The following is an 18,351-nucleotide window of genomic DNA, read 5'->3' on the forward strand; positions in this document are numbered from 1 at the left end:
TATCACAGTAACGACTATTTTGAAAACGAAAAAGTGAAAGGATTAGTAAAGATTGCCATAAAAGTTTAATTTGGATGCTGTAGTCCGTGGCAAACATTAAATTAGGCATTACAACATAACAGATGAGGTATAGTTTCTGAGGACAAACTCAAGCTGAGTAATGGGAAATACATAAAGTTTTTTTCAATTTTTTTTTCTTTTTTCTGTTCTTTTTCTTCTGTTTACATTTGCATGAGAACCTGAGAGATCGCATGTTTACAATTCCAAATAAGACCTCTACAGACAAAGAATAATAATTTTGTACTTTTTTCTTTTTGTTTCTTGTTTTTCTTCCCTCTCGGGATTTTTCATTTGTACCTACTTCAACTAAACCTCCACTGCACTTATGCAGATATTGGGGAGGGACCTGCTCTTTTCTGAAGGGGTTGTGTCCAGTGCCAACTTTCAATGTACCTGACACTTCCCAGGTCAACAATCTTTTTTGTCAAGATGGACGAAAAAAGAAAACTAGCTGTTCTGGTTCTTTGAACCAACGAACAGCTTTAGGTATTATTACAATTGCTATGCTATAGACAACTTCGTTTAATGTGTTGAACTCGTTTGTGGGACAACCATATGTTGAAGACGGTAAAGACGAGACATCAGCTGCGAGAAAGATGGCCGCAAGTGTGGCTCCCTGCATCAAAACCAACCCAAATAAAATCAAACAAATAGAACAAACCAGTAGTATCAATGTAACTTCAAATCAGATTCTTCTATTCCTTTTGTTTTGTTTTTTCTATGGTGAGGAGAGGGGATGATCCTTGTTCTTATACTTTTCTATTTTGAAGAACATCAATCCATATGTTTTCTCGTTTAGGTTTTCTTTGTACTTTTATTATTTCTACTTATTTGGGTTTTAATGAATAATGATTGCTTCTCAATGAAGATATGGTCCCTCCCTCCTAGTATCAAATAAACTTATTCTCGTTTTGGTTCTCACGAGGACCAATATAAGATGAAAATATACAACCAAAGTTTTATTTAAACCATCAGTACATAACCAAAATCTAAAGTTTACTAAAGTATATTAACATTTATAGTCAAAATCATAATTGTAAAAGAACATGAACATGGCAAAACTTTGATAACAACACCAGCGGCAATCAATCAGCCCACAAATATTCAGACATCAAATGAGTATCAGAATATGGATGCTTTAGTCAGCTTTCCAAGAACTGAGACTCTCACGGTCCACATTGTAACAATCAGAAAACGTAAGTAGAGGAATAGAACTTACGTTTGCCAGCAATCACGTATAATCTGTGCTACTGCTGGATTGACATCTTCTGGAATTTCAAGCCGTTTGTTTTGGAATCCAACAGCTCCAACAACCTGCATTGGGTTCAAACCTTTCCAGGGAATTCTTGCAGTGATCAACTCCCACAAGATCACACCAAAACTATACACATCACACCTGCACGCAAACTTTAATTATCGCATTGCAAACTTTGACATCATATTTGAATGGAGCAAACAGATACGGATTAAACTTACTTCTCATTGGCTGGCTCATTTCTCAAGACTTCTGGTGCCATCCACTCAGGCTACAGGCAAAAGATATATTTAGTGTTTTTGGTAAATATTATATATCCCGTAATGAAACCAACTCTGGTGATAAACTGATAATTATATCAATGATGAACTCAATAACACATTACCGTTCCAGCACAAGACTTTGATGACAAAAATGTATGGTGCTTCATTCTTGACAGACCAAAATCACAAACCTGTGAAAAGACAAACAAGAAAGAAATAATAATATATATACTTTTAATAGATGTAAAAAAACAACATAAAAAAGGGTTTTCAGATGTGTCACAAAAATGTGAAAGCAATGACAAAGAAAACAAGAGAAAATATTTTCTATTTCATCAAGCTTTAATTAGAATTAGTATAATTATAACGGAGTTAATTTTCGTACAACAGTTCTATGTCTATCACTTCTTGAGTAAAAAAGTGAAAATAAATAATTTACCAAAATTCTTCAACGATTTTTATACACCAGGCACAAGAATAATTTTGTATCAAATCTAGTAACATAGTTACTATGTCAGACATAATGTTGGATGCCAGTCTAATGCCATATTAATTAAGCACTTATTGAAAACGTCTTAAAATGTGCCACACATAGCTTAGAAACCTGTCACATGATCACATACCAGAAATTTCCGACATAATAGCTAATTCAAAGTGCGTAAAGATTAGTTAGTACTTATATGTTTAAATCATATACAACATAGTTATCAACAGTGCACAATAGCAGTGGGAAGCAGCAATGGGCAACAAGAAGGTTTTGAATATTGATTCAGTTTGGATTAGGAGCTGTAATGGCCCCAATCGTATAGCCCAAACAGCAGTGACATAGTGGGCCTTTTTGAAAATCCACTTTTTCCTGAAAACAGAACTGTGGGTAGTCGAGATTTTCCTCCCCTTTGCAGAATTTAAAAAATTGCTAATTGGTTGTTGCTTGCCCCTCCTACGCAACACCAAGACTGACTAACCTAACACCCACTCACCTTCCTCCTAATTTCTTGCAACCAACACCAACCCATCTCCAGTGACACCATCCCTTCACTCTTTTCTCTGTTCTGAACTCTAAACCTTAACCTAACACCTACTCACCTTCCAATTTTTTTGCAACCAATACCTACCCATCTCCAGTGACACCATCCCTTCACTCTTTTCTCTGTTCTGAACTAACACCCACTCACCTTCCTTCCAATTTTTTGCAACCAACACGTACCCATCTCCAGTGACACTATCCCTTCACTCTTATCTCTGTTCTAAACTCTAAACCTTCAATTTCCAGTGATACAATTATGTCTTTTGAATTTTGTTTGATTGCATATTTTGCTTAAACCAATGAGCTTGTTCTAAATTATAGATGTCGTGAATTGAGCCATTATTTAGCATTTATAAATATAAATTATTTAATTTGCATATAAAAATTCAGAATTGTGGTCATCTCACTATGCATAATTATACAATAGCATTTTTGGGGTCGACTGCTTTGCACTATTATCCAATATTGATAAATATGATGCATCTTGTTGTGGCAACCTATAAAATTTCACTGGGCTCAGCTAAATAACTATGATATACATCATGTTTTCGGAACATATATTAGAGAATTTCACAAGATTAAACTCAAAAATCATTCTAATAAATTTCAATAATTCAATTATATGTGATGAAATCATTTAACCATTACTACAACTGTTTAGTATTCTTTAATAAACTGTTTTTCATAGATTAGTTTTGAATGAGTGAGCATTATCCCACTATATTAGCTCAACTACATTCATCACACAACAGGGTTCGACTTTGTCATACAGTAAAAGACCAAAAGTTCAGAAACTTTTTCTTCACCATAAAATCTCTCTTAACAACTTCTTCCAGTGTCCTTCTTAGTCTCCCTCTCCCCATTTTCATTGGACTAAAAAACATACAATCTACTCTTCTCATGCCTCTAGTGGCCTTCTTTGTACAAGACCAACCACTTTAATTATTGTAGATATTTTCCTCGACCAATGACATGCTAACATCTAGTATAAAAACAAATTTATATCTTGAACTTCCTTGTGTAACCAGACCTTTATTCTAACATTCTCAATTTTGCCACTCTCGCCTTTTACTCACATAGTCCTTTCAAATCCCAGTATTCACTACCATAAAGTATAGTCAGACGTAGACCAATATGATGAAACTAGCCTTTGAGTTAGGTAGATACTGTGATCACAAATAACCCCCAATTTCTTTTCTGCCTTCTTAGCCATCTTGCTTCTATCTTGCATATGACACATCGTCAATAATTTTCCCATCATTTCGTAATATTGAACCTGCAAATTTAAACCTGGAAACTTGTGGTATGTCATCTCCAATTTTTAATTTTCAAGTCATATTTCTTGTCTCTTGCTAAAATAAAAAATAGCAATGTTATACTCTCTTACTCACTCCTACTTAAGGGAAAACCACCCTTTTTGTTTCCATAATCTGTGTTCAAAGCTTAAGTTTAAAGTTAACTACTCTCCTTGGAAGAAGTAAGTCACCCTATATCTTGCACTGTGACCAAACTTCCCCTTTATCCTTAATACATGTTACTTGATCCAAAAGTGGTTTTCCTTTCTCAATTTTTAGCAAGCTTATATATTTTACATTCTTTATTCTTTGTCCCAAGATCTCTGTAAAAAAATTTCAAAAGCTTAAGATTGCGCTTTACTCAGTGTTCCCTGCTCCATATCTAGAGTTTTGATAACTTCATAAAATTAAATATATAAAACTATAGTATAAATAAATTTAAGATGCAATGTAAATATAAAGTTAATTAAAAAATAATATCAAAATAAATGGTAAAAATAATATATTATATTCCATAATAAATTAATTTTTTCAAAATCAATATAGAAATTATGGATTAATGTTAATAATACTAATAGAAACACATACGGTCCACATCTATGTATCCACATTTGTATTACATTAAAATAATACAATTTCAAGATTATATAATTTTGTAAGAATGATTTTTAAAAAAAAGTATCGTGTGATTACTTTTAAGTGGAGAAGTTATGTAGTTACTTTGAGTACAGAGTTTGTGCAGTTACATATTTTAATAAATAAAGAAACTACTTTTGTTTGTTAAAAGATAAAATTTTCTAACTAAAAAATGACACTAAAAATAGTCCCAGAAAGGTGTATCCCCTTTATATAATGATGATATAGATAATGTAGTTGTAATTTAAAGCATGTGTGTATCAAGCATAAAAATAAATCATTCAAACAATACAACTGTATCAATGACATTTTATGACCAATTTAATGGACATAAAATAAGTTGATACTTTGATATGTGCCCAATCACTAGGGGAAACCACCTTTAAAAGCTAGTTGTTAAGGGGGGAGAACCACACACCGAAATACTTTATTGAGCATCTTATATTATTTGATGTAGGACAGAGATACCCTATAATACCCAAGGGCCCTGGCCTATCATATTTCTTCAATTTACACATTCGTCAGCAGAATGAATTTGTTAATGATGCAGAACAAAAAACATCCATTACTCTCTACCAAGAAAGCATAATAGTAACTTTTCACTATCAGTCCTATTTCTCACATCAAGCAATCCATTGATATTCCTTTTTTTCAGTTTTGTTAAGTAAACTTCCAAGACAGAATTTATGTAAGAATACCTTAACAATCCAATGCCTGTCAACAAGAAGATTTGGAGATTTCAAATCTCGGTGTACAATGGGAGGATGGCTCGTGTGCAAGTAATTCATTCCCTTAGCCTGATAAGTGCACAATAAATTCACATTAAATAAAGGAAATAGAGAAATAATACATAAAGTTAAAAAATAAGGATTATTTGCTGGGATCTAGGTGAGAATGGTATGACTGTCAACATTGGAGCACTCCTTATGGTTTATGTATAAAAGCTTTGACAAGAATAAAGCTAAGATGTGTCAATAAATATGCTGTTTATACAAAATTGGATGGAGAGAAATGCTCACATTTATAAGAAAATCTCATAGCCCCTATACTTGCTTTCGGATAGAATTATATTCACGGTCTCTATTTAGTGTTCAGCCCATGGCCAGTTGTATTTTCAGTATCTTAGCTGTTTCTAATAATTTCCTGATTTCTACTACGAAAAGGAAAGGGAAATTATTTTCAACTCTTACCACGTCTAGAGCCATGCGCAACCGTTTCTTCTCATCAAGCCGAAGATTGGGACGATGCAATAGCCTATACAAACTGCCTCTGTATATCAAAAGACAAATATACTTTAACAAGCAAAACAATAATATAGAAAAATAATTTAATTAATTGTTTTTGTGGGAGGCAAAGTTGCAAGCTGACTAGATGCCAGAACAAAACATTAATAAAAGGAAACATTTCCTGTCAACATAATCAACGAGACCATTCAAGAAAATCACAAAAGAATTCCTATCATTTGCATTCCTCATCTAATCCCCCTACCGATAATATGTAACTTAATGCATAAAACAAAATTAACCTTGGAAGAAATTCTGTCAAGATAGAGAATTGCGGGGGCCGAGTAATTGCTCCCATGAAGAGCACAACATTTGGATGTCGCAGCCTTAGCATGATCTCAACCTGTAATAAGACATAAAAGGGCATGACTATTATGTGCATATGACTGCATTATACATGTGCATATAGAGACAATGACTTACTTCAGATTTGAACTGAGCTAGTGCATCACCAGAGAAATCTTGGTCCAGAAACTTCTTTACAGCAACTTCCTGTCATGCCAACCATTCATGCAAAATTACCAAAATCAGTGCACAAAATTACTATTGAGTACTTTCAAGTCAAAGCAACTATGTATAATGAGATCTTCATTTTTGCACAGATACAAGTAACAAAAGTTCCAAACAAAAAAAGTGTGCATATTCATCCATATTTCACCGGCTAATAAATTTTTCACCGGCTAATAAAAGCAATTTATTAAACTCTGGATAACCATATAGAAAGAAAGTGAAAGTTCTAAGACCTGCATTGAAGCCATCTTATCTAATATAAGATTAATGTCACACCCCATGTCACCCCGATCCCTCTTGGAATCTGAATATTGATAGATATTGATTTCAAGAATAGTTAACAGAAAAAAAAAATAGGAACTTGCCTGAGACAAGCAATTATAATTCATAAAATACTATTGCCTTTGTATACTTTTTAAATGCTTTTATGAGGATCTAGACCTTGGTCAATAGCATGGAATTACAACTTTCTACACTGGTGAGAATTTCATGGATATTATGGATTCTTTCTTCACAATCGTGAGTGAGTGAAAACATTGCAAGTTAACGTATAACCATAATCCAAATATGACATCAAATTCCACAAATATTAATGTGCATTTTAAAAATTAGCATAAACCAGACCAATGAAGTCATCAAGGAGTTAAACAAAATTTTCTGATATGTAATTTTAGGAACTTATTAAATAGAATAGAAGCAAAACATTAAAAAAGACTATTGATGTACTGAACGGACTTACAGTGCCATTGCAATCGGCACGATAAACTTCGCCATACGAACCTACAAAAACATGTGTAGCATATTTCCAATCAGCTCGTACTAGGTCTCCATTAATGAAATATATCATATTAAATCATATATAGCAATATTTAAAATTTCAATTCTGTGTGAAGTAAGAATTAAGCTATTATAAATTGTCAATTATCTTACTAATGGTTCTTTTGTTTAAGCTTTAAAAAAATGTTTTATTATGCAATTTGTTTTAGACCTAATTTCCCAAACTAATAGTTTTAGCAAGTAAAACAACTTTTTAAGAGGCCTTTACTACTTTTATGAAAAAATTTACATAATTATTGAGTACTTAAAAATAGACCCTTTATCAAAACATGTCAAAAGTGTTTTTATATTTTAAAAAAAGTGAAAAAAGAGCCAGTAAAAGATATATTTATACATGTAAAATCTTATGTTTTTATATAACTTTTATAACTAAAATAGAACATTTGAAGCAAGGAAATACACTTACCAATACCAATACGCTCACCAATATCAAGATCCTCCCATTGAATTTCCCATTCTGTGCCTTCACCAAGCACTGGGTCAACTTCCTTGTTTCTACCATCATAACAGTCTCCATTAACCTCCATCTCATTTCTTTGAACAGCTGAATCTTTGCCCAACCCGCTGTTATTAAAAGAAGCTCCAACATTCTTTCTATAACCATTTTCATCATCTTCACAGAAACACCCAATCCCATTATGCATTTTACAGGAAAGAGTTGCCTTGGGCACGGAAGATCCACTACACTTTTCTTTAACTATCTTATTATGTGAGTGAATAGAAGCCAAAACAACATTCATTGCGTTAGATTTCTCTACGTCAATATCTCTATCAGAAACATTTAAAAACCCATTCCTTGTATTATCACTCTGTGATGAATTGTAAAATTCAACATCTGTTTGCAATTCCTTTTGTTGCTCAGATAACCAGTCAGCTGATTGACATAACCTAGTATCACTGGCAGAGCCCAACCCATGTGAGGGTATGAGAGACTTTTCATACCTTAATAATAATAACCTATTTGTGTCAGCTTGAACAGAATCAACATTTTTTTCATTTACTTTATCTACACCCCTATCTTGGGGATTTATATCTGAAAAAAGATCAGGAGGAGGTAAGGCACCACTCTCTAGTAGAACATTATGTAGTTTTTGGGCAAATTCTGGGTCCTTTGCTGCACTGAGAACATACTTAGAGACATTTTTTACATGCATATTCTCAGCAGGTGATGGTTTCGTATGTGAAGAGCATTCATATGCTTCTGTATGTTCAAATCTCCTTGACTCATTAACTTTAACATGATTAATTTCATCGGGATTTGTTTGACTGCCCATGACTAATAATTCTTCTGTCTGGACCCTCCCCACTGTTGAAACTCTACCACAATCAGAAAGGACTCCTTGCACACCAGTTCTATCATCTACCATTGAACTTGTCTTGTCTGGTTGTCCAACAAGCTCTGCACAACCCCTAACAGCAAAACTGTTGCTTTCGAGCTGGCTGCTGGGTACCTCGGCAGGAATAAGAGTTCCAGGGGCACCCATCATATCAATTATGTATTCACTGCATCAGTGCAACAAATAAATACAAGTTCTTGAAATTGTGTTGACATAAAGTAAGATCTTACTGTTTGTGTTGTTAAAAGGTCATTGTCATATATGAGAAGAATAATGCTATATGATACAAGATAAACACTTTGTGGTCCAATTCCTTGAAAAAAGTAAGTTCAACCACAGTAAGTTGAAGTAACTAAAACCTAAAAGTAACAATAAACTGCAGTTACTGTACTACAATGATCTATCACCAGTCTGCAACAAATTAAAAAACCATTCCCTTACACAGCCTAAACCTCAGTCACTGCAATATTCTATGCTTCATTTAACAGTGTTATATACTAGTTAATTAGACAGGTGGTGCCACTTCTTCGTTACATATGAGAGGTAGAGTTTTATAAAGCATCAGAAATACAGAACGGAAAGAGTGAAATAAAATTGTTTTTGGAAACCTGCCTCTGGTGTCTGGCCCGCCCCGATGAAGTGTAAACATGCAATATAGAGTTTCTAACTCAATAGAACATACAACGGTCATCATTTACATCAGAGGCTAAACTACCCTAAAAGCAATACAATAAAAAGGGAAACAACTTTCCACCATAAGATAAATACCTTCCATCGTCAGCTTTAATCAAATTCACAGCCCCATCATCAGTTCCTGTATAATAGCTCCCTTTAACCAGCATGCAGGGAATGTTAATCCTATCAGCAAGTACCTAAGCACCAGAAGTGAAGTTAGCTTTGGTTGAAATAAAATAAATTGCATAAGCCTGCCTAACTTTGAAATTGAAAGTAATATAACTAAAACTTTCCGCTAAAGAGAGACAAAAGTAACTCATTTTAATTTTGCAGATATTACTTGTTTAATATAATTAATTTTTCTGTTAAACAGACTATAAACATAAAATAAAGTGATCATACCATATGCATGATTGATTTTAATGACAACATACACATGTCAAACATAACAAATAACAAGGGCCATATAAGTCCACAACAGAGAAAAAAATGCCCTTTCACATACGTTTGGATGATGATTAAAAATTGCACTAAGCATTTAGTCGTATTAAACTCCAAATTGTTCAAATTTGAATCTCCTACACAGATCTCTTTAATCAATAAATGGAGAAAATTCTCACCTTAAAAAGCAGGGCTCGGTGACGTGAAAGTCCAACATCTAGACAACCAAGGGGAAGAACAATGGTCAGCATAGAATCCCGCAACTCACAACTCCTCATAGCCCACCTCTTAGTAAGTTTCTCAGCATTAAGAACAGGTCCACCCATTCTATTAACAACAACATCCGCGAGCTTCTGAAGCAAGCCACTCAAAATCAGTCCCAGTTCAGAAACACAACACTCCTCAACCAAACTACACGCCTTCCTCTCAAGCTGATTGAGCTCAAGATCTACCACATGGTTCACCAAAATCACCTCACAATCAACATCTCTCGAGACAGGAGCCGTCTGCAGATCCACCAACAATGGCATCTTCCCTCGATCAACCAAATTTGAGGTAACCCCAAATACATCATAAAACCCATCCATCACTTTTTCATCATAACCAATCACATTGTAGTTCTGCCACAGTAACAACACCACAACAAACTCTCAAAATCCACATTTCAAAAAAATTCCATCCAACAGTTTCATTTTATTTTCCTTTAACACTCTTCAATAGCTTCAAATGACTATCTATAAATAGCAACAACAAATCAAACTAACTCCAATATCCAAAACAGATAAAAAAAAATAATTCAAAAATAAAAAACAAAACTACCATTTACAGGCACCTAATTGGCTAATTCCAGTTACGAGAAATAAAAAACAAGAAAATGCCTAGAATAGAAACGCTACTCTAAATAATTTATAATCACCATAATAATAGTAACTGAAATATTACCCAATAACGAAGCGATTGGAACTGAACTAGGGCTTGAGTGTCAGTGAACGAAGCAGAGTAACCAAGGCTGATCTGTTTTGCGGCGTCGATCTGCGCCGATTCCGCGGTGTCGCGGCGATCGGAATCGGAGGCGCTGATTGCGAGCGCTAGTTGCATCTGAAACTCCTCCTCCTGCAACAAGTTGAATTCGGCGACGTCGTTCTGCGCCTCCACGACGGGGCTCGGAGCCGGCGTCGGATCCGAAACGACGGTGGGCGAAGAGAGCGCGGGAGTGGAGGGAGCGTGATGCGCGTGCGAGGACAATGCGTTGTGATTGTGATTGTGATTGTGATTGATGGTGGCAGCGCCACCACCGATGTGAAGCTTTCTGAGCAGGTGCTTCATCTTTGGCATGGATCATCGACCGTTACAACAGATAACGACGATGAAGAAAACGATGACGTTGCAGATTGAGATTCCCTTAATCGCTTCTCTCCACGCTTTCGCGTTTGCGTTTCGCGTTTTACCCTTAAACCGTTCCTTCTTCAGGGTTTCATTCCCTCCACTTTCTCTTTACTTTCTCTTCCTCTTTTCTCTCTGTCTTTTTTTTTTAATTTCCAACTTATTTTATATTTTATATTTATTATTAAATTATTAATATTAATTAATAATTGTTGTTTGTTTAAATCCAAAATCAATTCTGGCCATGCAACTCCCAACACCCTCTGATCGATTTCATAATTACAGTTGTAGTTGCTTCTGCGTTGGGAGTGTGATGTGCAGCGATGGCTCTTCACCGTTCGATTCATTGACCCAAAACATTGTTCACATCCCACGGCTGTTAACAAAGGAAAAGTCAAAGCGTGTGATCACCGTCTGAAACTGTAGCCACGAAATGAGCATGAGATTTTGATCGTCTTATCCATCTCCCCCGTGAGATCGCGTGAAAATGCGTAGACGCAAATATAAAAATATTTAATTCAATATTAAGTATTTTAATTTTGTAAGAAAATATACCACTGGTCATGAGTTTATTCAAATATTATTCATAAAAACTTAATTTAAAATAGTTAAAACCTATTTAATTTAATATTGTTTTTATTTCATTAAACAATGTTGATGAGGTGAGAAGCTAGTAAATGACTTTTTGGACATTAAGAAATTATAGGAAAGTGTGTTTGTATTGTCCTTTGACGAACTTTAACAGCAAGCAATTCGTGGGATGGATTAAAAAAGAAAAAAAAAATATTATTTACAAAAACAATTATTTATGTTCTTTATTTTTCATTCACTTATTCTTATCCATCGTGTCAAAGGTGTCTCTGGTAATTAAATATATGTTTTAACTCTAGTATAAGCTAATTTTAAAAATGTTTATTTTAGCTCTCAGTTATATAATTGAATTACAGAACATAATTTGATTTTGATGTTGTTTATGCTATTTCTAGCAACAACTGACATTTCAACAGAGAGACCTGGTTTGTGTACATAGAACAAAATCTTGCCTATTTTTGACTACCAAATTGTGATGCAATCTCAGACCAAACCAATCTGATTGCAACTATGAACATGTTATAGTGTATGGCTTACTGAGATGGTAAGCTAAACCACTCACTCATCTTATGTTTTGTTGAGAAGAGAAGCCAGATTGCGAAGCTCCTCAAATGCATGCATTGTTTCTGCATCAAATCCTCCAGCAAACTGCATTCAAAAAATAAATAAAGATTACTACATGCTGTTATATTTAGAAAGAGAAAAATGATTCTAGAAAGAGTGTTGTTTACATCACATCAGTTACAAATTACAACAGAGTAATATATACACACTGTTATTATAATAACCCTTCAAATAAGGTCAATTTTACTGGATTATTTGGGAAATGTTTTTAGACTGATAATGTATATCAGTTAAAATCCTGATAATAGACAAGTCTGAAGCAACATGGAATTCACATTGCATTGGAGGGACAACTTCAAAAAGAAATAGATTAGAGGACAAACCTGATGGATTCTAAAAGCAAATCTCACTCCTTGGAGAAGCATGTAATCCATTGCAGGGTCTTTTTCTAATGCTGACTTTACTTGGAGTTCCATAGCTACCCTTTTCATATACTTTTTAGCCAATTTAACTGAGCTTAGCTTTATCTGCAAAAATTAATTGTTGAATCAAATGTTATGTGGACTGGTATAAAAAACTCTAAATGAAGCAATCAATGTCAGATAGAACTTTTTACAATGATCTTGCTAGATGGTTGTTAAAAAAATATCTATTTGCTAGCCTAATCCTTAATTTGTGGCCACCACATCAATTACTTGCATGCTTAATTTCATATACTAGTACATTTTTTTTCTGTTCTGCTGAACCAATTGCTCATGACTGTGATGAGGATTCAAAAAAATACTAATATATGTTATTATGTTATGCTCTCACACTAATTTGTTGAGCTCTTTATAAATTTTTTACATGTTGTAAGGATTGATGCACGTTGCACAGTATGTGTACCTTGCCAATAGTTCCATTGTCCAGCATCCATTCTATGGGAATTTGAAAGTCCTTGCAGTGACGCATTAGTGACTCTCTGGTGCGAAGAAGGTTATGAACTGTACGCTCCATCCTGAATATGTAACACAAATGTGTAAGTGTCTTGCAAAGACAACTAAATCTATGACTTCAAACACTTTTTTCTCTTCTTCCAATGCTTTTTCAATATTTAAGTAGCTTACTTTTCAGACAATGCAACCATTTTCTTTAGGGCAATATCACAAGGTAGACGAGGATCATCCTTGTAGGAGTAAACTTCAGATTCTAATTTCTTCAAATCCTGATACCCAAATGCTGCTTCTCTTAATGTGTCGGCTTTCTTCTCTGGCCAATCAAAATGCTTAAGGACTGCCCTCTCATCCACCTTTGAAAGCACACAATCATATTTCTATCAGATGACAAATTCAAGCATAAAATTCATAAATTTCATACGAGTTGTAGAAATGAATTTCAATAACAATCACAAATTTCAATTCTGTGATGGATAATTTGAACCTATTAACAATGGCTTAATTTGTACAAGACATAACTTCAAGCTGCACAGGTGATGAGAAAAGGGAAACTTACAAGGAAACACAGTTCATCATCTAGCCACTTCACAAATGCCACTACATCTTCTATGTTCTGATAAACTGCATTCTTCACCTCTCTAATCAATGAATTCACAAATTCTCCCTGAGTCTCGATATCTGCCTTTATCTGCATATCAAGGGCAAGTTATTAAATTACAGATGTAAGCCATATACTACTATGTATGCTTAAGTTATACTAGAACATCATACAAACTAACTTATGTGCATAATGTGGAAAGGTACTCACAGCAAGCAAGTGTGAAGAACGGTTTTCAATTTCTCCAATCATGCTGCTACGAACATCAGCAACATCCGGTGCATCAGAGAGTCCTCCATTTGAAGAATCCTTTCTAGAGTCTCTCTTCATAAGTGAGTGGTACAATTCCACCACTTGTGGGGCACGTTTCACCGTTGCCGTGTTACTTCTTGATGCAAAATTCATAGGAGGTGGGGGAGGAGGTGGAGGTGGGGGAGGTAGAACTTGAGCTGAACTTTCTTGTTTTATTTTGCTGGAAATAGAACATGAAGGCCTTGGAGGAGGATTAGGAATGCGTAGGGCCCTCTTCTCAACATCTGAAGAAACCAAAAGCTTGTTAGCTTCTTGGCAATTGCCAAAATATTGTGGTCTTTGGACAATCTCCAAACCAGGTTGTTGAACAGACAATGACACTGATTCCTTTTCCATTTCCTTTGAACATACAAAACAATCAGACTGTCTTCTCTTACTCAAAACAACATCTTCCTCTGAGTAGTTTGATCCACTGATAGAGTGTCTTCTTCTGGGGCTTCCCCCTGCAACATCTGATTCAATCCAATTTTTCTCAATGAGACTGCCTTGGCACTCTACTTGTGATGTTATGGGCCACTTTTTTGGCTTCTTCATCATGTTGAACCTATTTACACTGCCACAGTTTAAGTACCTATTGGCTTGATCAGAGAAAGAACTTACACAATCTCCACTACTGCTCACAACTGTGTGAGGGCTAGATGGCTTATCAGAATCCAGTGCTGAGCATGTGTTCTTCAACTCATTTCTTAAACAAGAATTCACCCACCTCAAGTAGGCAAGCTCTTCAACCTCATTCAATCTGCTTATCTGCAAACCTTCCACTTGTTTGCACAGGTCTTCATTCGTGACCCTCAGCAATGATGCCTCGGCTTTAATTTTGGCAACAACATCACTCTGATCACAAAAAGGAAAGGGCAATCAGCCAAACTCAAGCAAATTCACCTAGCAACTGGCAAAACATTCATATTCCTAGCGAAAATATATAACCAAAATTTATTGGTGAAACGAAAATACAAAAGGATAGATGCAAGACACTAGCAAAAGATACACTACATCTTAGATTAAGAAGCTCGTATTCTAAGTAGAGAAAAATATGCAAGACAAATCAATGAGCAAAAGAAATTTGCTATCTGAAATACTTCAAATTTCCCATCTATTTGGCAATGAATCTGAGTGCATTTAGTAATAAAGCATTGTCTGTATGTATAATTTCATTTTTAAGTTAATTAATTCAAACTAAAGGTCTTATTATTTCAATAAAAACTTTCAGAAATAGAACATATCATTCCAGAAACACTAATAAGGGATAAGATAAATTAAAATTCCTCACAAATTAAAATCAACTTATGTACTCTAATTTTAACAGAAATAATCTCATTTAACTTCAAAATTTGAGTTGTTTCAATTAATTTTTGGAGAATTTTAGTTCATTTTACCTTCTTCTCATCACAAGTGAAAAGTTATCCTAACATGACCACACTATCACAAGTAATGAACACCTTCCAACCCAACAATTCACAAAATGAAACATTAAACATGTACGATATTTTAATTTCTTATAAAATTCAAATAAGTCAAATTGAGAAATCAACCTCGGAAGATTTGTTAGGACATGCAGACTGAGCCTCAAGAGAAGAAAGCCTGCAAGTGAGGTTCCGCTTCTGCATCTGCAGCTCCTTATTCAGCCTCCTCAACTCCACAACTTCCAGCTCAAGATTCTGCACCTTCACTTCCTTGTGCTGCTCTACTTCCCCTTTCACTTCCTCGCAAGTCAGTGCAGCCAATTGCTCAGTGAGAGTGGCCTTGTCTTGTTCCAACAACCCAACCCTCTTCACAACCTCATCCACCTCACTCACCCTCTTCCTACACTCTGCCAGCTCAGCATTCAGCTTGCACTCCCTCTCCTTAGACTCTTGCAACAACCCCCTCATGTGATCCAACTCAGTGAACAAATCAGTGGAAGATTGTCTCCTATGAGTTGGGAATGCATGCGGATGAACCTGAGCAGGGTTGATTGAACATGACAAGTCACCTATGAGAGACCTCTTCACTCTGGAATGAGAAGGTACAAAAGGGTTGCTGCTGTTGTTCTTCTGGTTAGCAACAACAACACTCTCCGAGGTTGTTGTTGAAGAAGTTAGCGTTTGTTTTTTATTGGCAAAGGGCTTTGCTTTTTTGTCAGCAGAGAAGCCCTTCACAATGTGAGCACCCCACAACCTGGTTTTGGAGCTGTTGTTGTTGGGGTTGGTTCCCTTGGTGTTTTGAGGCTTTGGGGGTTGGTTTTGATCAGAAAATTTTGAAGCTTTGGACCTGTTCTCTGAAGGGTTTTCTTTTTCCTCCCTCATGGTATGGAAAGTGCACAACCAACAACAACAACAAAACTTTTTGAGCTAACAGAAAGAATGTATATCACCAAGGAGGGTTTGGTTTCGAAGTCAAGCTAAGGAAAATGAGAGGCCATTAAGAAGGAAGTGAAAAAACAATGCAATTGCTTAGTGTAGGAAGAGATAACATGATAACATAACAATGGGGCTTTGTAATGATGTGTACAAAGAAAGGAGCTTTGTTTTGTGATTTTGAATGTTTGAATTTTGAAATGTGTAAGAGAGAGAGAGAGAGTACAACATTGGTGTGTGTGAGAACTACGAGGACGGAGCCTGGGAACAGGGAAATGTAACGGTCGATTTTTTGCGTCCTGGGGCCCACATTGTTTGGCCTTTTGCCTGTGTACGCTTCACATATTGTACGTGCAATACAAAAGTTGACTTTTTCTTAAAAGAAAGTTACCACTTAATTATTAATACTAGTATTTAATTATAAGTTTTAACTGTAATTATTATTTATTAGGGCTGAAGAGATAAGTTTTGAATTTAATTAAAGTGTATTTATTATAGTAAAAAAAAATATTATCTAAAATTACACACTTCTCTTTCAAAATTTTCTTACTTAAACTCTTACTTCTTATCATCTCTCTTACATCATAAGGGCTAATTTTATTGCAATTATGTTATTCAATCTTAATTTTTTAATACATAATATTCAACAAAAAGAGAAGTAAAATTAAAATATATTTTAAAATAATTATTTTATAACATTTTAATTACAATATTTAATAATAATATATAGATTATATTTTTAAATTTTCTAAAATACAACAAGAGCACCTTGTAGTGTGTATTTTCAGTACACTAACAATATTTAAAGGTCGATATTTATGATCTCTGTAGACGAACAATTAAATTTTGATATAATAAGCCAATTACACTTCCAAACATAAGATATGTTATAATGATATGATAAAATGGTGATGTTTTTTAAACTTTCCTAAACCATTAAATGATTGTTGTAATGCCGTTATATAATTATTTTTATAAAATAAGATTTTTTTTTACCTATGGAAGAAAAAAACTTTAATTACACGTATATAATCTCAAAATTAATTACAATAAAATCAATTCAAAGGAGTTTAGCTTTTAATGTGAAAGCAAAACGAAAAAAAATCATAAAGAAGAAAATAAATAAAATTAAGAAAACTCTAACACATTTTTTCAAACACAGTTGTGAAGATTTCTAATTTCCTTTTATGCTTGTATCTTTTTGTAGGTTTCTTTGTTTCAAGGATTTTAAAATTACATTTCGATTTAGATATTGTTTATGATTTGTTAATTTTCAACCTTTTACAATTTTCGGATTTTGTTTCTAGTTTTATTGTGAAATTTGTTTCTTCGTATTGTTGCAGAAGATTTGATTCCAATTGTGTTTATGAAATATTGTAGATTTTATTCTCTAATTCTTCTACTCATTTCCTGATTTGATTTAGAGAAGCATTTGAACTTTCACGCGATTCAATAAACTCGTAGTTGTAGACGCTTCATTCAAATCGTATAGTTATTCATTCAGCTGTATAGTCTGACGATTTTATATTGTTTAATGTAATTAAAACACAATATTATCATAAACAATAATTAAGGCTCAAATAAACTCAGTTAGATGAGTCCTATTTAAAATTGTGGATTTATTTTAGATTATGGTTCAATAATTTATGATTAAAACTTTAAAGTGCGAGTAAAATTATGGTCATCATATATAGATTAAATGATCTTTAATTATATTAACCGAGTTCATTTATTTAGTCTTTTAATTTTAAAAATTGTCTATTCCTCTCGTTTTCTCTTAATTTCATACTTGACTCTTTGTGTTTCCTTTCTCTTTTGTGTTTTTTTCTAACCATGGAGAATTAATGTTTAAGTTCAATTCACAAAATCAAGAACACAAAATATGAATTAAGTTTAACACTCATCGTTTAATGCTTCGAGTTTGTTATTCTTTTCTTTAATTTGAATTTTTGCATTTTATGATATTAATTTGTGTTTCTGATTTTAGATACCAAATTAGAAATCAATTATATC

The 18,351-nt window shown here is 34.1% G+C and overlaps 2 protein-coding genes across 2 annotated transcripts; both read right to left on the reverse strand.

The window, feature by feature from the left end:
- Positions 1-154: 154 nt before the first annotated feature.
- LOC137816626 (probable serine/threonine-protein kinase SIS8) lies at positions 155-11,147 on the reverse strand. Its single transcript, XM_068619848.1, has 13 exons — positions 10,562-11,147; positions 9,799-10,239; positions 9,272-9,375; positions 7,573-8,669; positions 7,069-7,109; positions 6,243-6,311; positions 6,062-6,162; positions 5,727-5,805; positions 5,235-5,333; positions 1,701-1,769; positions 1,537-1,586; positions 1,280-1,456; positions 155-676 (listed from the first exon to the last, which is right to left on the reverse strand). The coding sequence occupies exons 1-13, from the start codon at positions 10,952-10,954 to the stop codon at positions 583-585; spliced, it is 2,814 nt and encodes a 937-aa protein (XP_068475949.1). The 5' UTR covers positions 10,955-11,147; the 3' UTR covers positions 155-582.
- A 747-nt stretch (positions 11,148-11,894) lies between these two features.
- On the reverse strand, positions 11,895-16,588 carry LOC137816629 (protein CHUP1, chloroplastic-like). Its single transcript, XM_068619853.1, has 7 exons — positions 15,535-16,588; positions 13,901-14,836; positions 13,649-13,780; positions 13,264-13,445; positions 13,043-13,154; positions 12,541-12,684; positions 11,895-12,241 (listed from the first exon to the last, which is right to left on the reverse strand). The coding sequence occupies exons 1-7, from the start codon at positions 16,285-16,287 to the stop codon at positions 12,161-12,163; spliced, it is 2,340 nt and encodes a 779-aa protein (XP_068475954.1). The 5' UTR covers positions 16,288-16,588; the 3' UTR covers positions 11,895-12,160.
- Positions 16,589-18,351: the final 1,763 nt, after the last annotated feature.

The sequence above is a fragment of the Phaseolus vulgaris genome, chromosome 1 (assembly GCF_000499845.2).
Source record: "Phaseolus vulgaris cultivar G19833 chromosome 1, P. vulgaris v2.0, whole genome shotgun sequence".
Taxonomy (NCBI): Eukaryota; Viridiplantae; Streptophyta; class Magnoliopsida; order Fabales; family Fabaceae; genus Phaseolus; species Phaseolus vulgaris.

What these genes read in the sequence shown, in the direction of transcription:
- LOC137816626 (XM_068619848.1), bottom strand. Translation starts at nt 10,954, where the DNA reads ATGCCAAAGATGAAGCACCTGCTCAGAAAGCTTCACATCGGTGGTGGC. An exon ending in ACCGAGCCCTGCTTTTTAAG is followed by an intron (nt 9,376 to 9,798) that starts GTGAGAATTTTC and finishes TCTGGTGCTTAG; the next exon opens with GTACTTGCTGATAGGATTAA. An exon ending in ATACGTGATTGCTGGCAAAC is followed by an intron (nt 677 to 1,279) that starts GTAAGTTCTATT and finishes GTTTTGATGCAG; the next exon opens with GGAGCCACACTTGCGGCCAT.
- LOC137816629 (XM_068619853.1), bottom strand. Translation starts at nt 16,287, where the DNA reads ATGAGGGAGGAAAAAGAAAACCCTTCAGAGAACAGGTCCAAAGCTTCA. An exon ending in GTTCTTCACACTTGCTTGCT is followed by an intron (nt 13,781 to 13,900) that starts GTGAGTACCTTT and finishes CTTGATATGCAG; the next exon opens with ATAAAGGCAGATATCGAGAC. An exon ending in TTGCTTTTAGAATCCATCAG is followed by an intron (nt 12,242 to 12,540) that starts GTTTGTCCTCTA and finishes TTTTGAATGCAG; the next exon opens with TTTGCTGGAGGATTTGATGC.